Source organism: Pezoporus flaviventris, unplaced genomic scaffold (genome assembly GCF_033815535.1).
Source record: "Pezoporus flaviventris isolate CSIRO_AGI_PZ_B2104156 unplaced genomic scaffold, CSIRO_AGI_Pfla_v1 ptg000079l, whole genome shotgun sequence".
Taxonomy (NCBI): Eukaryota; Metazoa; Chordata; class Aves; order Psittaciformes; family Psittacidae; genus Pezoporus; species Pezoporus flaviventris.
Genome location: NW_026892627.1, coordinates 5,859,122 through 5,878,202, shown reverse-complemented (window position 1 = coordinate 5,878,202; position 19,081 = coordinate 5,859,122). Strand labels below are relative to the sequence as shown.

Here is a 19,081-nt window from a genome sequence, read left to right as displayed (position 1 = left end):
CTTGTAAGATGTATCCTGTCTATGATAATGTTTTATTTTTCCTTAAGACCTGAACTCTTTTTACAACCTTTGCTGCTTGCTGAAGCATCACAGTGGACATCTCCCAAGCTGCTTATTTTCACAAAACTTGGAATTCACTTATCTTTGAGAGTCCCAGCCCTCCATCAAACCAGACTGAAACAGGACACAGGCAGATGCACACAGACCATGGAAGCATGTAGCTTGTCTCCATGGAAAGGCAGACAGGTCCTCAGAGGCACCTGCTCTCCTCTGAGGGCTGATTTCTTCCCTTTCTGGTTACATGGCTCCCTTTTCCTACACACAAGTAAAGCAGTATCTTTGGCTTTAGAGAAGACCCTGCACATGTGCAGCACCTCAGCAAAGCTACAAACCTCCTCCAGCAACACCCAGAGCAGCTCACCTTCGAATCACAACCCCCCACTTTGTCACAGGCTCAGATCAACTTTCTTCCTTCTTCTTTGCTCAAAGTCTTCCCAGCAAATCTCTCACCAACTCCAGATCCCACATCAAACCCAGTTAAGGCCAGAGAATCCCTTCAGTCCCCACTCTTGTAATAAGAGAAAGGAGCTCGTTTAAAGCTGCCAGGCTCTTTCTCTGCCTTGCTTGGCTTGTAGGGTAAGGCAAGCACAGGTGGAAGTGATGTCCATTCCTCTTTAAGGTTTAACACGTCTGTGACTGCAAGCTGTGGTCTGCAGTCTTCAACTCAGTTAAAAAAGAGTATTAAATTCCTTCAAGACCAACAAAACACATTTCAGTAACAGCAGTTGTGCCTTCCAAGCATTGCTGCGCTCTCTGTGCAGGAGTTAACAGGAGTCACAGAAAGAGCTTTAAACTAAATTTGAAAGAGGAAAGGGGTAAACACAAGCTCGCTAGAGATAATCCTGGGGGTAGCACACGAGTGTTTCAGGGAGAGTGTACTAGTGAGGTCCTTCAGTCTGTTCCATGATATGCTGAGTACGCTGGACCACAGTGGAAATATCTTCACAGTAACGTGTGCAGCATGGTGAAACACTGGAACGGGGTGCCCAGAGAAGCTGTGGCTTTAGATGATGCAGTGAGCTTTTCTCCCTCCTAAGACATCACCAAGACAAACCATACTCCTGGTTTCTTTCCAGCAGGACTTAGCTGGTCCTCAAAATGCCAAGAACTCCTTTGCACTCCAAGATGTCCCAGGGCCACCAAAGGCTGAACTGTCCTATGTTGCATTGGGCCCCATGACTCCTGGTTTGTGTCCTCTGTAAAAATCCTTACCACTTGCACAGCTTGTCCCTGAAAATGAAAATTATTTTGGTTTAGCTTGGTCTACAGGTTTGGGAAAACTAAAAATTAAGACAAATGTGAGCAACTGGGACAGACTTTATGAAAACAAGTGCTGGAAAGCTGGCTCCCCTGAAGGCAATTGCTATATTTTTTTGACTTTAGGGTAACTGGGATTTCACAGAAAACACAGATGTTTTAAAGTACAGGTACATAATTCAAGTCACCTTTTAACAAAGAAAAACATTTCAACTTCTTACAGGACCATTGTGCATGGTTCTGTCGTAACAGTCTTAGGTCTTTTTGTCTTAAAGCCCCAGCTTTTTTCCCTAGCATAGATGTTAGAAAAACAGAAAGCTTGACAATATGACCAGGACACACCTTTTAAATTTTTGGGAAATTAAAATAAAATAACAACAACAATCACCATGATGGGACAGCCTTTTGAATTAAAATCTCACTTTTTTTAAGCCACTCTGGTGATATTCAAGCACTGGATTGTGGTTTCTGAAATATTCAATATAGTTATTTTCTAGGGGAAAAATATTCCCTGGTGCCCTGGCCTGGCCAGGGCTCACTATGCAACGTAAAGCAATGAGACTCCAGGGACAACAACTGCAGCAGTGGTCTCAGAAACTTTTCTGTGGCAAGAGCACATGGGCCAGGAGCTGCTCAAAGTCCTGTTTGTCAGCTGGCTAAAATAGCTTGGGCAGAGGTGCTGACAAACTCATGCCCACACTGCAGCCCAACACCTCCAGCCCTCGTGGGGTTATCGGTGACGTTTAACTCCAAAGCATTTTTTTGCTTGCTGCCAGTAGCTATTCCCCTTAGACTATTTGCTTTCACATGCTTTCCCTTTGACACGGCTGCTATTTCTTTGCAATATGTAAACACTCAGAAGGATTTCCATGTTTGTTCTTCACCCCGCGTGGCCAGTCTTTCACAGCTCATTGGGAGAATTGACATGAAGAAGCAGCCGTTTCACAGGAATTTGGTGGGGTTGGGATTTTTTTGGCGCTGTGCTTCTATCTGTTTCCTCTTGTTTTAAATCCAGTTCTGCTCTTGTCTCAGCGCTCTGGCACATGGCAGAAAAATGCATTGCTGTTGTCAGAAACACGACACTTACTGTCATCCTACATGGGCGTCCTTTAATACTAGAGACCGGTGGAGGCTTTGTGCTACAAAGCATTTACTTTTCACTTCTCTTCCTACAGCAACTTTTGATGATTATAAAATTCCTCTTTAAATCTAAGCTGCTAATGTGTGGCTTTTTCTATGAAAACTGCCTGAGTTTGCCTGTGCTGCCGTAACTGTCTACCTTAACACAGACTTGCTTCCAAATTGCTCCTGGCAACAATCTGCATCAAAAGTAAGAAGGAACTCAAAAATCTCAAGATAAATCTAGAAATTACAAGCCCTGACTCCACAGCTTTCACACAGGCTTGATTTAATAGATCTGCATCTTTGTAAAATCAATTTAGTTTGAGTTTAAAAAATAAAACTATAAAAATTCTCCTTTACTGAGGAGCCAAATCTTCCAAGTCCCTTGCTAGTGCTGGAAAACAAAAAAATTCCTTTGGCAATATTTTTTTTAGAATTTCATCCCAAAAGAAGGAAAATCTGAAAGCCTTTAGAAACTTCCCTGAGTTCTACATGAAAATAAGGGGAGTCCTGTAATCCAAAGCAGCACAGCGATGGGAACACGTGTTATGAAATAATTCTGGTAAATCAATTATGGTAAAAATCTAGGCATGGAAATTTTAATAATATTGGGATTATGATCCTGAATTTCATTTCCAAGAGAATTCTGGCCACAAATTCTAACCAGTAATTTCCTTAACTAACCTGACATGTAAATATCTTGATGAAAAATTTTCAGACAGATTTGTTCCATGCACACGATTACTCAGAAGTCATATTATTATACGACACACTTTAGCAAATGCGGATTTAAAAATGAAGTCTTTTCCACAAGTCAGACTGACCCAGGTTAATGTAAAACAGGATTATAAACTGATTTTGTTAAACTAATTCTAAGGACTGAATTGAAGTTTTCATTGCAGTTTAAACCAGTGCAATTTGTTCTGTTTTAATATGGTTAGAAATTTGCCACACTGAAATCGAAATCAGCACAGAAACAGGGAAACCAAATCGGTGTTAGCATAGGTGAAGATAAGGCTGATTCAATCAATGCTGATAACAGCTAAGGTCCTCTGTGTCCCTTCTGTATCTCCTTCCAGGATTAAGGCATGCATGCATAGGGAAGGCTGTTACCTTCTGTTTAGTATAAATTTTGACATATAACTCGTATAATAGTAACCAAAATGCAAATTAATATTATTAAACCAGGAAGACATCCACATTACCATTAAGAAAAATCTCATTTAAATATATATACACACATCTATCTATCTATATATATGTATACATATATAAAAATATATCTTTTTAATCTCTAGGTGGGATCCTATATTTCCAGTAAAACCTTTCCTCCTCCAGCCAATTCTACTGGGCAGGATGGGTTGAAATATCAATGCTGGGCTAATGCTATAAATTACTGTCTTTGAAGAGAGGGTTTTGGGCCTGCTTTAAAACCATCTGAAGAAACTCTCCATTGATTTCAATAGCTTTAGATAAAGACCTTAATGTCTTGTAGCTGGCTTTATAATGCAAGATGAACTAGAGGGATTTTCACTGACTAGCCTTCTAACAAAAGTCACCACGCATTTCACAAAAAAAGTGCTGAAAAAGTCAGGGAAATAAGAACTCAAATGTTGATAAAGTAACAAAAAAAAAAAAGGCACAGAAAATATTTGTTATCCTTATTTATTTAACAAAGAAACATAATAAACTTGAATTTTTCAAGGTACAAACAGATTAATATGTCCTATGATACTGGCTGATATTTTCCTTGCTCTTTTTGCAACTCGAGAGATTCATGGGGTAGTCTTTATTGAAGAAATCACCAGAAAAAAATGGTGACACTCACCATGCTTATAGACAGTGTGGACCAACTACTGAGTTAGTGTCTTTAACTAAATCACTGCACTGGGAGGTTGTATCATTGCTAGATTTGGATTGGCATCTCCATTGATAAAGATCTGCAAACGAGGTTATTTGAAGTTTTTGAGGGGTGTTCTTCAAACCATACAAAGATACCATTCCCTCTTCAGTTCTAAAGAAATATACCACAAAACAATATAAAACCCAATAGAAAACCAACCTTTCAGTTACAAATGTTTTGAAAGTAATTTACAATTCAGTTTTAGAAAGTTGCACTGTAAACATCTATGGTTAAGACCCTCTTTCAGATTTTTTTGCATGATGATTTCATTTTTTTCACAGGTTTTGGGTAGAAGACAGAACCATTTGTAACTGCACCAGTACTATAGAGTCTCACAGCAATGGCAATAAAGAGTTCAAAGCAAGGGTGAAATGACCAGAGGAAGAGCTCTTCTCTAATATTATCAGTGACCAGCTAATCATTCCTTTATATCCTGTTCATTACAGGGCCTGACTCTTAATAAGAATATCAGTTGAATATTTTCAAACAGAAGTTGCAAACAATTAAAATACTTTTAAACCAGCATGACCAGCACCACACTGCTGAGGGCAGGCTGACTGTTCCCTTGGGTTTTGAACAATTTATATTGTTGTGAAAAAAAATCACATAAGAAATGCTCCTTTTTCTTAGTATTTTTTCCCTTTTTTTTTATTCTAAAGCTTCAAAAGGAAAATACTTTTACCAGCTGTCAGCCAATAAATGCTTGTTCAGCAAGTAATGAATGCACTATTTTCTAATTAAACAGTTTCATTATAGGCAGCAGCACATTGCTAATGATCAATAAATCCCATTGAGAAGAAAACATTTTAATCAGGAAGTTGTGTCCTCTGAGAGTGTCAGCCACTCTATAAACTTACAAGATACATATATATGTATAGTTATATGTATGTGTGTGTATATATATATATGCATATAAATATAAAAATCGCATACTCTTTCTGGGTGATATGTACAATCAGAATAACATTACAGCATAAATACACAGGAAATCTGTATAAAGTTTCTCTAACTTGAGAAGCCTTGAGCAATTTTGGTTTGGGGGAGTTAGGGGTGGGAAGGGAGGAAAGAATAAATTGTGTTTTCACTTTAAGGAACGACGAGTAGTTCCCTTAAGTTAGAATCTAATTACATACAAGATTTAAAGGCAACAGAATGAACAGAGGAACAGCCCTATATTATACATCGTAGACATGGGGTTAGAAGGGCAAGAGATCATGATTATAATAATACTTATAGAGTATGTTTCATTCCCTTATAGCACTTTGCAACCAAAAGTCTTACAACACACCTGTGAGGTAGGTATTATTATCCCCATTTTACAGATGGGTAAACTGAGGCACAGATAGGTTAAATTATTTGCCTAAAAATCATGTAGTAAGAACCAGGAATAAACCCCAGGAATCCTGATGGCAAATCCACTGAATTAATCAACAGACCACTCTCAAGTGAATACCTGAGATACCTCTCAATGAATGGAGAGAATATATTAGCCCATATTTACACAGAAACATCATCATTCTTTTGACATGTTGTCTTTACATAGCTTGACTTGTTTAGAGGACAGAGAACAATGGCCATAGATAAACTCAACTGTAATATGTTGTTTTAATTCTTGTTGCCAACCCCATGTGGATTTTGACTCCTTTACAACCTGGGATGTAACTAAATGTCAGTGACAATACACCTTATATACATTCTTCATATCTTTGCTTCTCCAAGGCGAAAAGCACAATTACTTTTCCTTAAAGTGCAATGGCTCATGAGCTCATGACAGAAATCTCAAGATTTTCTGTGAAGTCCAACCAAACCCAAGTACAATCAGTCTGAAGGTGAAAAGAAAGAACTTGTCTGTAATGATGGACTTATCTCTATATTCCTCAAATACTTTCTCACATTCTATTGAGGCTGAAAGTTTAATAATAAACAATAATCTACTTTAGCATGTAAAACCTCTAATACTTATCTGCAGCCACATATTCCACCTTCCATCCCACTGTCATTTCTTTGGCCTGGAGCTGATGGACACATCAACTGTAAATATTACTTTGCCTACAGGAATGAGGATATATATATTTTCTAGTAGATTCTTTTCATTGGTTCCTCTATTTCTTGTTCTTCCCCAGTAATCTAACTGTACCATCTGAGAAAATGAAAGATGGACACTGAGTAGAAAGGATTCAAAACCTCAAAATTTACGTGCAGATCCAGAGGCAATTCCCCTCCCACCTTCTCCATCACACTGTCTCAGCTGTTCTGCACTGTACAATTGGCATTTTTATTATAAGTATCATTAGTAGTAGTATTTTTGGAGTAATATTGATGCATAGAGTTTCCAATAAGGCTGCTTAGCTCAGTGTTGCTGGGGAAAAGGTAACCTATCCCACTACCTTAACAGAAACTTTGCCAGCATAGATGGTGCTTTGGAGCACTACACACAAACGTGATTCGCTACTTCTATGGTGAGTTTGACTGCGGTATTCAAAGCAGATTCTTGAAACATACTAAAAAAATTAGTGCTTTTATTAACAGTTTTACAAACAGAATCCATTACTGTCTAGTTTCTTGTAGGATAGAACAAGCCATTTCTTTAATTATTTTGACATCATTTCCCTCTCCGTTTTTGTGTTTCTGCTGAGGAGCAGTTGCAAGTCCCAAGAGGGAAGGCTTAGTGTAATAAACAGTTAAAATGTTGTTAATTTGATAGTTTTACTTTGCAACATCTTTCCTCTTCAAGTGATGGGGATCACATGATTTCCTATTACCTTGACTCAGAGTTCATCATGAAGAAGAGAGTATAAGGATCATTAATCTCCATGGAAAAAGAGACTTTAGTTTTTTAAGTAAAAAAATATCAAATATAATAAATTTATGAAAGACCATTCACAACATATACAGTAAGTGTTACATTTTGCTACAGCAGCTGTGATATTTTTTTTTTTTCTTTTTAGAATGCAAGGTCATACATCGCCATAAGTAAACACACTAATATGAGTAAGACCTTAAATGAATGTATACAGCCAGGCTTTATCTGTGGATATACACTGTGTTTACTGTTTTACAGTCTAGCATATTCTTATTCACACCATTGATATAACAGCTATGACCCTGCAAATATTCTTCCTGTGCATATATAAATATAAATATAAATATTGAGCCAACTCAAAAAGAGCAGGGTCAAAGGTTATATGACTTATTAGATTCCTGTGGTTAAGGGTAAAAACTCCATTGTTTCTTTTGCAACTAATTTTTAATAAGAAGGCTGCTTCAATTGTTGTGTAGTTACAGCATTACATTCTGTAAACAATATTTTAAAGCATTCTAAACAAACATTTAAACAATTGATTCTTTATCCTTGTCTGGTGAGAGAAGACAATCTATAGCCTCATCGCTTTTGCTGGAGTCCGTCATCTTTAGCTGGAGATTATCACTTGTGCCTCTGGTGACACTGTCATAGGATGGAGGGAAAGATGTGGAGGACAGAGTTTCTGATTTGTCTATTGGCCTGCCGTAGTTTTCATTCATCATGTATGCAATTAGACCCTCCTTCTCAGGTGCATCGTCCTCGAGGATGCTGCCATCAAAAGTTCTGTGACGGTACAAGTAAGATGCCTGCTTCATGGAGCGCCGAAACAAATGTTTCCTGTAGGCCCGCTGGATGACAATGGCAGAGACCTCTTCTTGTTTCCGTCTGAGAGTTGTTGTAATGGGTTCATAAGAGATCTTAGATGGATTTGCTGCCATGAACTTTTCTTCCATTTGTATTTTAAGGGCATCCATCTCTCCAGATTCTCCTAGCACCCTTTTTGTAAAAGCAAACAAAATATCCAAGCAATGGATCCTATCTCCACTGACCATGGGCAGGTCCATTGCTATGAGTTTGATTTTGTTTGGTTTCGCTATGCGCAAAGGTTCCGACAGCGCATCTGCAAAGTCTGAAAGTGCAGAATACTCAATAAACTGAGTGGCTTCAGGGTCAAACTTCTCCCAGATTTCATAGAACATATCAAAATCATCCTCGCTTAGAGGCTCTGTACTTTCCTCAGTGGCTACACTGAAGTTCTCTAAAATAATGGCTATATACATGTTTACAACAATGAGAAATGATATAATGATATAAGTAACAAAGAATAAAATCCCTACGGCAGGGCTTCCACAGTCTCCCTTTGAACCATTTGCATTTGGAAGGTTTGGGTCGCAATGTGGTGGTCCAGTGTTTAAAATAGGGTTGAGAAGACCATCCCAGCCAGCTGATGTTGTAATTTGGAAGAGACAGAGCATGCTGTTAGCAAAGGTTTGAAAGTTGAACATGTCATCAATCCCATGCTCCTTCTTAACATAGGCAAAGTTAGCCATGCCAAAAATGGCATAAATGAACATGACCAGAAAAAGCAAGAGGCCAATGTTGAACAGAGCAGGTAGGGACATCATTAAGGCAAACAGGAGAGTTCGAATTCCTTTGGCTCCCCGGATGAGTCTTAGGATCCGGCCAATCCGAGCCAAGCGAATGACTCTGAAGAGTGTGGGAGAGAAGAAATATTTCTGGATGATATCAGAAAGTACGGTGCCTTGAAAAGAAAAGAGACAAAGAGAGAGTTAACACAGGCTTCCCTTTAAAACAATGAGTCAGGATTATGGTCAAAATCAATGAAAAGTTCTCCAGGTGGGAAGACCCATGATAACAGGAATGGCATTGTCGTTAATGTTTTCATGCCTGTTTAACCCATGCAGATTTTGTTGAGACTATGAACAAAGGTGTCAATGATTGCAGCAGTATTATTAAAGGAAAACTTGTCTATTGGGAATGAGAAACCAGGAGCAATTCAGACAGAAAACAGGTATCTGCAGCTTTTGGCCATGCCCCACCTGAGAAATTCAACCTGCAACTGGTTAGAATTTTTTCTGATATGATAACATTTTGGGCTGTAAAATGTTAGCAAGTGAGATGGTGTGCTGGGCCTGTTTTTCTGAGCCACCACCAGTACAATGCAAGTTTCTACTGGAAATCTGCTTGGTTGGTTGTTTGCTTATTAATTTTTCCAGTTTCCCTAATGGGCTGCAGGGGAACTAAGAGCTAAGATTGTACTAGCAAGAAATGAGCTTGCATCCTTGTAGCCAAGCTCTTCCTGCAGAAACAGAGCATCTTGATCTGGATTGTTTTATGCCAACAGTCCCTGGGTGCACTGAGCCCTGACGAGCTCTTGTCTCCAAGCCCAGCCTGGGAAAGGGCTCACTGGCATGGCCTGAGACCTCATGCTGGAACACTCTGGTTGTTCACTGGGCAGCACTATGACCAATGTGACGGCTCTGGTTAACTGTCTGCTGTGAACCTATTCAGAGCATCCAACATCAAGGCTCTGATGACAGATGCATTGTAGTGATGTTCCCTGGGTAACCCAAATCTGTGAAATCCAGGTAGCCCAAGGCCCCCAAATTACAGGCTGCTCTCTGCATTGGGGTCTTGCAGATTCCCAGTCCACCAGCTAGAATTTAGAGCAACAGGAGCATCTAGTGAGAAGATGACTCTGTTTTCCTAACATGACACTTTTTCATTCACCTATTCACTTCTCCAAAACAGAAACTTTTTTTGGAAGTGATGAATTTCCGAGTTCCTTCTGCTCACTGGAGCAGCCGGTCATCCTCCAGTTGCTACTCCAGCTTCAGTGGAAGCTATTTGGCAGGACTTCAGATTCATATTTGACCTGCACCTCTTGTAGCTCCTAACATACGATATCTGGTTGGGGCTGCAGAACAGCAAAAGGCACAAATTCACAACCAAACTGTGTCTTTCTGTTTCTTCCCTCCAATATATGGGGGTGTGATCCTCTAACGACAACAGGGCTGAGAACAGCCAGACTCACTGCACCTGCCCAAGCCTTCCCTGAAGGATTGTTTCATACTGTTGCAATAAAAAGTAAATAGCAAAACAATAACAATCTCCATGTGTCCTTTTCATGTGGTGTTTTTACTTCTCTGGCTGTTATGCAAAACTGAGGTTAAATGTATGGTGCCAGTTCTGGAAAGTGTTTTGTCACCAGAAACCATTATATACACATTGAAACCAACACTATGCTATGATAACACTCATAATTTTGCTGATCACACAAGTTACTGTTAGGCAGTATTCTGTTGTGTTATACTTACATATTTAAAAAATACACCTAGCATCCAATTCTCTGAGTTGAAAGGGTATATTATTGAATGAAGCCTTTAACTTTGACTAATGAATTTTATGTCTGCCTTTTTAACTTTGAAGCTTGAGTGAAAATCCAGGTTCACCTACCTACAATAGACAGAATCACAACAACAAAGTCAAATATGTTCCAGCCATTGGTGAAGTAGTAGTGTCGAAGAGCCAGCATCTTGATGATGCACTCCCCAGTGAAGATGGCAACAAAAAGCATGTTTATTTTATGAAGGATGTTGACTTTTTCTTGACTTTGGTCATCTGTTTCCACCATCATGGTAACCATGTTAAGGCAGATGAGAATCATGATGGAGACATCAAAGGCTTGTTTTGAGACGACATCAAAAATAAAACCTTGGTATTTGTTCTGGAGGAAAGGAGAAGATTTAGTTAGGAAATTTGCATCATGTCAAAATGATGACATTATTGTCTCTGATTGATCAGAAGGTAGAAAGAAATAGACAATCTACTGCTTCTGATTGGAACTTTATAAACTTAAAGATTATGATGAATGGTTCAAACCCATTTACTCCTAATGCTTCTTGAAACTACTGAAAAAAGACCCTGGACTGGGGCCATGAATTCATTCAATGCAGGCATGTGGCCACTGGCATGTGTAGACTTCATATGTAAACTGGGCTTTTCATCAATATTGCAGAACAGAAGGAATTTTGTATCACAGGTCACTGGACTTGCAAATATTGTCAAATGCCAAAACTTATAATTCTAAGTGGCTTTCATCTGGAAGAGCTTACCCTTCCTGCATGAACAAGTTGAATTGCATTTATTCTATTATATAAATATTCAGCTATTTCACGAATTTCAACCACATGATGCTATTCTTACCAGTGGCCTTGGGATTGGCTTTTGAGGTTTCTTAGATCCCAGCTTTTTCATTGCATTATAATACTTCTTCTGTTCTTCTGTCATAAAGATGTCCTGGCCGCCTAAGTATAGGGTGAGAACAAAGCTATTACTTTTGATGAAAAGAGCTCCACTGTCCCCATCCAAAGTTCAGGGCTGAATTCTCTTGTATTTTCTTATTCCCCTTTTCAGGTACCTTTTAGCAAAATATCTAAGAAGGTGTGCTGGTTTTAGCTGAGATAGAGTTAGTTTTCTTCACAGTGTCTAGTATGAGGTGATGTGTTGGATTTGTACTGAAAACAGAGTTGATAATACAGGGATGTTTTCATTACTGCTGAGCAGTGCTTGCGCTGAGCCAAGGCCTTTTCTGCTTCTCACCCCACCCCACCAATGAGGAGTTTGGGGGACACACAAGGAGTTGGGAGGGGAAACAGCTGGGACAGATGACCCCAATTGATCCAAGGGATATTCCATAGCTTATGACATCTGCTCAGCAATAAAAGCTGGGGAAGAAGGAGGAAGCAGGGGACATTTGGAGTTACACCATTTGTCTAGCAACCATTATATGTGATGGAGCCCTGCTCTCCTGGAGGTGGCTGAACACCTGCCTGATGATGGGAACTGGTGAATGAATTCCTTGTTTTGCGTTACATGCAGCTTGTGTGGGTTGAGACAAGCTGTCTTTGTTCCAAGCCATGGGTTTTCTCACTTTTACTCTTCATATTCTCTTCCTCTTCACACTGGGGAGGGAGTGCTTAGCTGCTGTCTGGGGTTAAACCCTAACAGAAGGGCTTGATGAGGTGCAGTGCTAGGAGCTGCTTATGGTATGGAGGCAAATGGCTGGAGAGACAGAGCAGTGCAGTCAGCCAAGGAGGAGCAAGACTTGGATTATGTCTCCACTCAAGGTAGGTCTGAGGTGAGAGAGGAAAATATAAGAACCTCAGCTCTTTGTTCAGAGACTAGAGAGTAGTGAGAAACACAGCTCTCAGTCCAGGTTGCTTCTCCCTGACCCTGAGGGACACTGGTTGTGCATGGGGGACACCAGGGTGGTCTGTGTTCCTGTGGCAGTTTGTGCCACAGAACCCATCTGCATGGAGTCGCTTCACTACTTTCTGTATGGAATATAATCCCTCAGCCTGTATTTTTGGGATGCTCATCCTATGGGAGCATTAGGGGCTGCTACAACTGTGCTTTTCTAAAAGTCCTGCAAGGTGGTTTCTGCAGCTGTTCTGTCAATGCTAATCCCAAGGCTAATATGGCAAAACCACTGCTTACAAAACTATCTCTTGCCCAGGTCTCTGCAGCAATCATAACATGATGTGTAGCATATGCACTACTTATCTTTTTCTTTTGTTGATTAAAATTGTCAATGATAACACCAATGAAGAGGTTCAATGTGAAGAAAGACCCGAAGATGATGAAAATCACAAAGTACAGGTACATGTATAAATTACATTCCCATTCAGGCTGCTCCTCACACTGCAATGGGAAAAGGGAAAAACTGAAAATGACACCATCTCTGCACATGTCAAAATATTAATGCAGTTAAAAGAAAACTGTCCATTTGCAAAGAAGATTATGAAACAGGAAAAACAGTGTAACTCCCATTAGCAGACTCAGCCTCCTCAGTCTGTTTGAAGTTTACTACTAGCGTCTGCAAGGCTGCAGTAATTTCAGCTCCAATTCACAACACTGTCACAGCGATCACACTGTCACACTGCTCCAGAAATGCAACTTCAGAATAAATCCTATAAAACGTTCTCAGTCTGAACCCAGAAGGGAAAAAGAATCAATTTTCTGATTATCCCTAATCTTATATGAACCAGTGGTACTTATAAAAAGCAAAAGTATGATCACAGTAAAATCAAATGCTACTGAAAACCGCTGTATTTAGAAGTACAATTTTTCTTTTATGAAGGGTGGAAATGAGTAAGATCTCTTCCTGAAGAACTCGGCAATATAGTCCGATAGCCTCAAATCACATGGTTCAGATTTGCCCCATCAACTCCAGGTATCTAATCAACATGCCAGAAGCTTGCATTTCCCCAAATGCCAGATTTTCTTATGTGAAACCCATGAGTTTAATTCTTCAGCAAGGAGGATACACACACATGTACATGTAGTACAAGAATAAATCATCTGTAGCCATGTTATGCAAAGGTAATTCTTTGTCCCTGTGATGCCATGAGATTTTTCCACCCACTATTCTTAGAGTTAGGGCTCTACTCCCTGTTGCTCAGTTTAGCCTGCCAAGATCATGGTACCAGAAAGCTACCTCAAAAATTAACAGTAAGTGTATTCTTTTTCCTCTAATATTATTAAAAGAGGGAAAGAAGACTACAGGTCCTTCAATAAAAGAATAAACAAACTGCCCTATGCGATGCATCAAGGGAATTTTTTTTTACTCATGGAATCATAGAAAGGTTAGAGCTGGAACGGACCTTATTATTATCAGGAAACCTGAAAGCTGAACAGGATGCGGGTAACAACTGGGCAGTCACCAGCACCCAGAGCTTCAGCAGATCTCAAGCCAGAGCTGGAAGCTCACACCAGCCTCCTTCTCTGCCATGAGCTCCTCCACCCTCTTTGAGTGGAGCTCCTGGTTGCAGAGAAGAAACTTGCTCAAGATATAGGGAGGGTTGACCATGTGTGCTGTGGAGGAATGTAATTTAAACCCAGGGCTTTTAAATAGGTTCTATTATTAGAAGTTAGATCCTTGGAAAATACAGCAGTCAACAGGGAGAGTGGAAGAAACAGGACAATTTAGGTTTTTGGTATACTCAGACTCACCCTGGAGGTGCCTCTCTGTGCTGGGAGTTTTGTAGTACAAAGAGATAAATCAGTTGTGTGGAACGGAGGGCTATATCTGTTTTAATCTCAGGGTTGTGGTGCTTCAGTAGCAACTAAAAAAAATGAAGGTCTGCAACTGTCTCCACCAGAGCAAGACAGGGACTGGCAACCCGCATGTACTTTTTGTTGTTGTTGCTTTTGTTGTTAAACACCATGAATGCCTCAAAAGTCAACGGAAAAGGAAATTATTAAATTATTTGTAGCGACCTACCTCTCGTGAATCCACTGCTGCATACATGATATCCATCCAACCTTTAAATGTGGCCTGAAAAAAACCCACAAAATATATAAATAAGTATATTAAATGAATATATCTTGAAATGACAGTATCATCTCTATGTTCTTCACAGTTAATGAACTGCCTCTCCATTAAAGAGTTTATGGTCATTTAGGTATTTAAAATCTACAATTGTTTTCTCCTGGATTTTCTCATTCATGTTTTCTGATCTTCTGCACTTGTAGGGATAAGATGGATATTTTGAAAAAAATTAAGAAGATATTTAAGACAGGAGTGAAAACATGGCAACTAAATCTTTGGAAGTTTTGATCTTAAGTATTTCAAGAAATGAAGAGATACAGCTACACAGGACAACTCAGAGTGCTGTCACGCACAAGTGTTGCACCAGGTGAGATAGATCCCATCCATGTTACTTGTCCGGACTGATGGGCAGTGACTACGTTGTAGGATCCCACTGAAGCTTGGATTCTGCCCTCTTTTATAACAGAATAAATCAAGGCAATGTTTAACATTGCCCAGGGAGTCACATATATCACAGCTGACTTGAAAAGAGCAAAGGCAATCAACACGTGCTATAGTCTGGCCCTAGAAACACAATCTGCTTTACTATTCAGATTTTTTTTTTTTTTAAATCAGGGTTTTTATATATATTTTTTTTTAATTGTTTAAACATAGAGGGATTCCACAGTGTCTCCTACTGGAACCTGCAATGGAGAAATATGGCAGTGACAACACTCCTAGGAGAAACATGTAGAAGTGATTTTTACTGTTCTATACTAAAACCATGACTCTTTGCTCTAAATATATGCCTCTCATTAGACACAGCCTGAGGCCAACATACCTGGCATTAGGTTTGACTCTGGCCTAAGCCACTTTGCCCTTACATTGGTTCTCTGTGGTTGTTTCTTGTTTGACTTCTGACCCATTTAGACTTACCCTGGATTTAAAATCAGTGTGAGCAGATAATGAGGTCTTTTTGGATTTATTCATATAATCAGATTTACACTAGCATGCATGAAAGACCAACACCCAATATTTTTTTGCATTCTATTCACACTTCGGTTGAATTTTCTCCTGGTGTGTAGGCACGCAATTCTGGATAACACTAATAGGAATTTGGCCAGCGGTTCCTGGGAGAAACCTCGGCATTTGTGTTGATCTAGGTATATCCAGCAGTTTTAGAAATGCTCCATTATACACTCTCTATTATTAAATTAAATTCTGGAAGAAATGCTGCCTTCTCATTTCCCTCTGAAGGCTACTGAGGAAAAAAAAAAAATGTAGCACAAGAAGTCAACCGTATTTCTCATGAAAGTATATAAAAACTACTGTGTGAAAGTTGCATACTTTTTTATCTACTGGTTAAAAGAGATCAAATGTCCCAAATCAGAACCTTTTGGAAATTCTATTCCATGGTACTGTGTGTTAAAAACCACTTCAGATGTAAAGTGTTTACAGGAATGATCAGCAATTTTACTGTAACAAATTATTATTTGAACCTGTCATGCTGATCCTCCTTAACTGTTCTAATATTTTCAATTTTTGCTCATCTCTTTCTAATCTGATGAAAAATTTTCTTGTGTTATTACAGTTGCTTGCAGATTCCAGCTCAAAGTGCTGTTCAGTAAGAGTGAATAGGATGGAACAAGAAATCCTTTCCCTGTTTCCCAAGATGATATGATCTTAGCCTGTATTTTTCTCCCACTTGGGAGGAAATCTTGAGTGCCTATTTTACCCCTCGATGTGTACCACAGACATGAGAGACTCTACTGCAAGGCACAGTGGTTTATAGTGATAACAGATGGTAAAGTGATCTGACAAAAACAAATATTAAGAGAATGAAGTACTGTGATTTTCTGGCTTTCCCAGTTGTCCAGAAGTGAGACAATTAAAAATCCATGGGGCTTCTGGAAATCTTCCCTAGACACTCATCTGCAGAGGGTAAAAAATACTGAGAATGAAAGAAATTATAACACTAGGGAAAGAAATTATTTATCTGGAATTAGTAACCACTTACAGTCTGGATAAGGAAGTGACAAAATCTTCATGGGAGTGTTTGTGATATTATCCTGCCTGGAAGCTATCCAGAGAAACACTATTTTCTACTGAAACTGTCATGTGATGAGATTATATACCGATAAACTCATCTTGGGATGGGATTACATTTTGTTATTTGACTGGTGGTTAAAGCTGCAATGCAGTAAATTAGTGGGGAGGAGGATGGCGCTAACTGCCCTCAAACCAAATGATGCCTTAAAATAAAGACAGCCTTTAAATCTGCAAGGATTTGGGATATTTTTTCCCCTGAAAAGGACTGTAATAGTGCAATAAAAATGACTGCTTTTGACAGCAGAAATACTGGTCTTCATATTTCTGAAATGCTTCTTTAAGCATTACTGTTGGTGAGAGAAACTTGTGAAAGCTAAAGCACAGCCATTGACAGTAGAGCCAACTTAAATATATTTAAGTTGGCTATGCTAACTCCACTGTCTGCTGGCTTTCCTGTTGATTTTCTCAGTCTGTTCAATTTTGTCATAGCAGCAATTTTATACCAAACATTAGTTTTATATATATTTTATGTTAAGATGATTTGCTGGGGAGAGCACCACTGAGCATTGGACCCACCCCAAAGGTCTTCATTGTGTGGGACTACATGGGCTCCGAGAGCTCTGCCTCTGCTCCCCTCAAACTTCCACCAGTAATTCCTTATGGAAATACTTCTTATTCCTGACCTTTGGACATATGGAGAAATCTACCCTAGTGCATCAGTTTATGGTTTGTTCAGAAGCACAGATTTTTTGTGCATTTTACATCCACACTGAAAGTAAAATCTAGCTTTATGCTTTACAGAAGTGCAAGAGATTGTGTAACTCAGTAACTTTAGACACACGCTGCTGTCTCATGACCATTTTGTGGCTGATTTATGAGCTCAGTCATGACTTCGAACCTGGCACGAGCGGTTCATTTAACTGTGCAGCTCCTGATTGCTGTACTAGTCTAGGAGTGCTTCTGTTATCTTCCCATGCCTTATCTGGAGTCCCAGAGTGACAAAGATTTGTAGGACATATGAGATGTAAGTCTGTTCCTGCCTAAGAAGAGCTTTTCCAAGCAACCCAGGTGCTGGGTGAGAGACCACATGTTTTCTTGTTGTTCTTCAATAGATTGCTGAAATTTCAAGATACGTTGTGAAAAAATAAGAGGAGGTCATCATAACGTGAAGAAAATGATGCTTCAAGAGAAATGAAAAACTCCTAATGGAAATTTAAGATATTTCTTTGTTCAGCTCAAGTACACATTTATAGAAGATAGGTGCTGTGATATGCAAAGCAATTCTGGGAATATAGAAAAAGCATTACTGAAGCACTGGGTTGTAGCAATAATTTTTTTCATACTAGATTAGGGTGTTAAGGGTGCTAAATCCCCAGAAGAGTGGAACATCATTCTTGAAAATTAGAAAGTCATGCTAACAAAGATCTTTTCTTCACGGTGAATGAGACATTTCTCCTACTTGTAAAGTGAGCAGAGACTACCTCCTATTTTAGTAACCTGAGGTGAGACAGACAATTTGTTTGTTGGAGAAGCTTGAAACCTGACTGACCACCTCACATAAATGTTTTCTCAGACTCATTAATTTAAAGTAGCATCTTCAGAACAACATGATGGATCCTAAACAAGGCAGGAAAAGAGCAAAGGATATTTGAGGAAAATTTCATTTAGTTCTCAACTACACTGTTAGCAAGTCTGTCTCTGGATAGTCGTAAGCCTTAAAGTTTCCATAGTAGCAACTTCTCATTTCTTTCAAGGATGCTGTAGAAATGAAGACAGAACATTAGGCAGACAGATTTGTTTTACGTATTTCCATTTGGATTTTCAGACACATTCAAGCATCCAAAGGTAACTTCAGAGCCACTTAAATAGTGTGCTGCAGCAGCTGAAAATGTCAACAGTCAAAAGACAAGTCCCACTTAAAAGCTCGTATTTTCGATCCCAGAGGGTTGTAACCAAAATGCCTATCTCATCATTGCTACATACTGTCTCAGTGTGCACAAAGATGCATGGATGTGTCTATCTCTTTAGGAGAGCTGAGCTGTTAACTGATCCCCTGCAATTCCCACAGTAGTTCGCTCATGAAATGCAACCCCATAAGGATGATATTTGGCAAGCAGCACCTGTAACCAACACTCCTCAGCTGGAGTCTGGCAAAGGAGATCCAGATGTTTGGGCTCCTTCTCTGTGGGTATCATCTTTACATTTCATTGCGAAAGACTGTCATTAGCAACAGACATAAGAGCTCCAGGTGCAGGATGAAAGTTAAAATCAATCCTCTAATGGCATCTGGCTCTTACCCTTCCTCTTGGAAGAAGGAGCCAAACACCTGCTGTGCAAGGTTTTAGGGCTCCCTCATTTTCTGCCACAATCAGTTTGTCCAGCCTTCACGGACATTACATTTATGGCACTTCTTTTGTACTTCTGCAACTGGAAAAACTACTTCTCTGCTACCCAATACAGGATCACAGGTTTGAAAGAACCCTGCAGGGTCATCATGTCCATTTTCAAAAACGGATAGCAGTACTAGAAATCAGCAGAACTAGACCACCCTTTC

At 39.4% G+C, this 19,081-nt stretch overlaps 1 protein-coding gene across 4 annotated transcripts in view; it reads right to left on the bottom strand.

Annotated features, from left to right (window-relative positions):
- Positions 1-4,088: 4,088 nt before the first annotated feature.
- The window catches only part of LOC133280109 (sodium channel protein type 5 subunit alpha-like), a 215,612-nt gene continuing 200,619 nt past the window's right edge, over positions 4,089-19,081 (bottom strand). For all 4 annotated transcript variants that reach the window (XM_061474505.1, XM_061474506.1, XM_061474507.1 and 1 more), the window contains 5 exons: positions 14,452-14,505; positions 12,728-12,869; positions 11,373-11,473; positions 10,623-10,893; positions 4,089-8,907 (listed from right to left, as the gene is read on the bottom strand). In XM_061474505.1, coding sequence (XP_061330489.1) covers positions 7,673-8,907; positions 10,623-10,893; positions 11,373-11,473; positions 12,728-12,869; positions 14,452-14,505 — 1,803 coding nt within the window. In that variant the 3' untranslated portion in view covers positions 4,089-7,672. The remainder of the gene's footprint in view (positions 8,908-10,622; positions 10,894-11,372; positions 11,474-12,727; positions 12,870-14,451; positions 14,506-19,081) is intronic.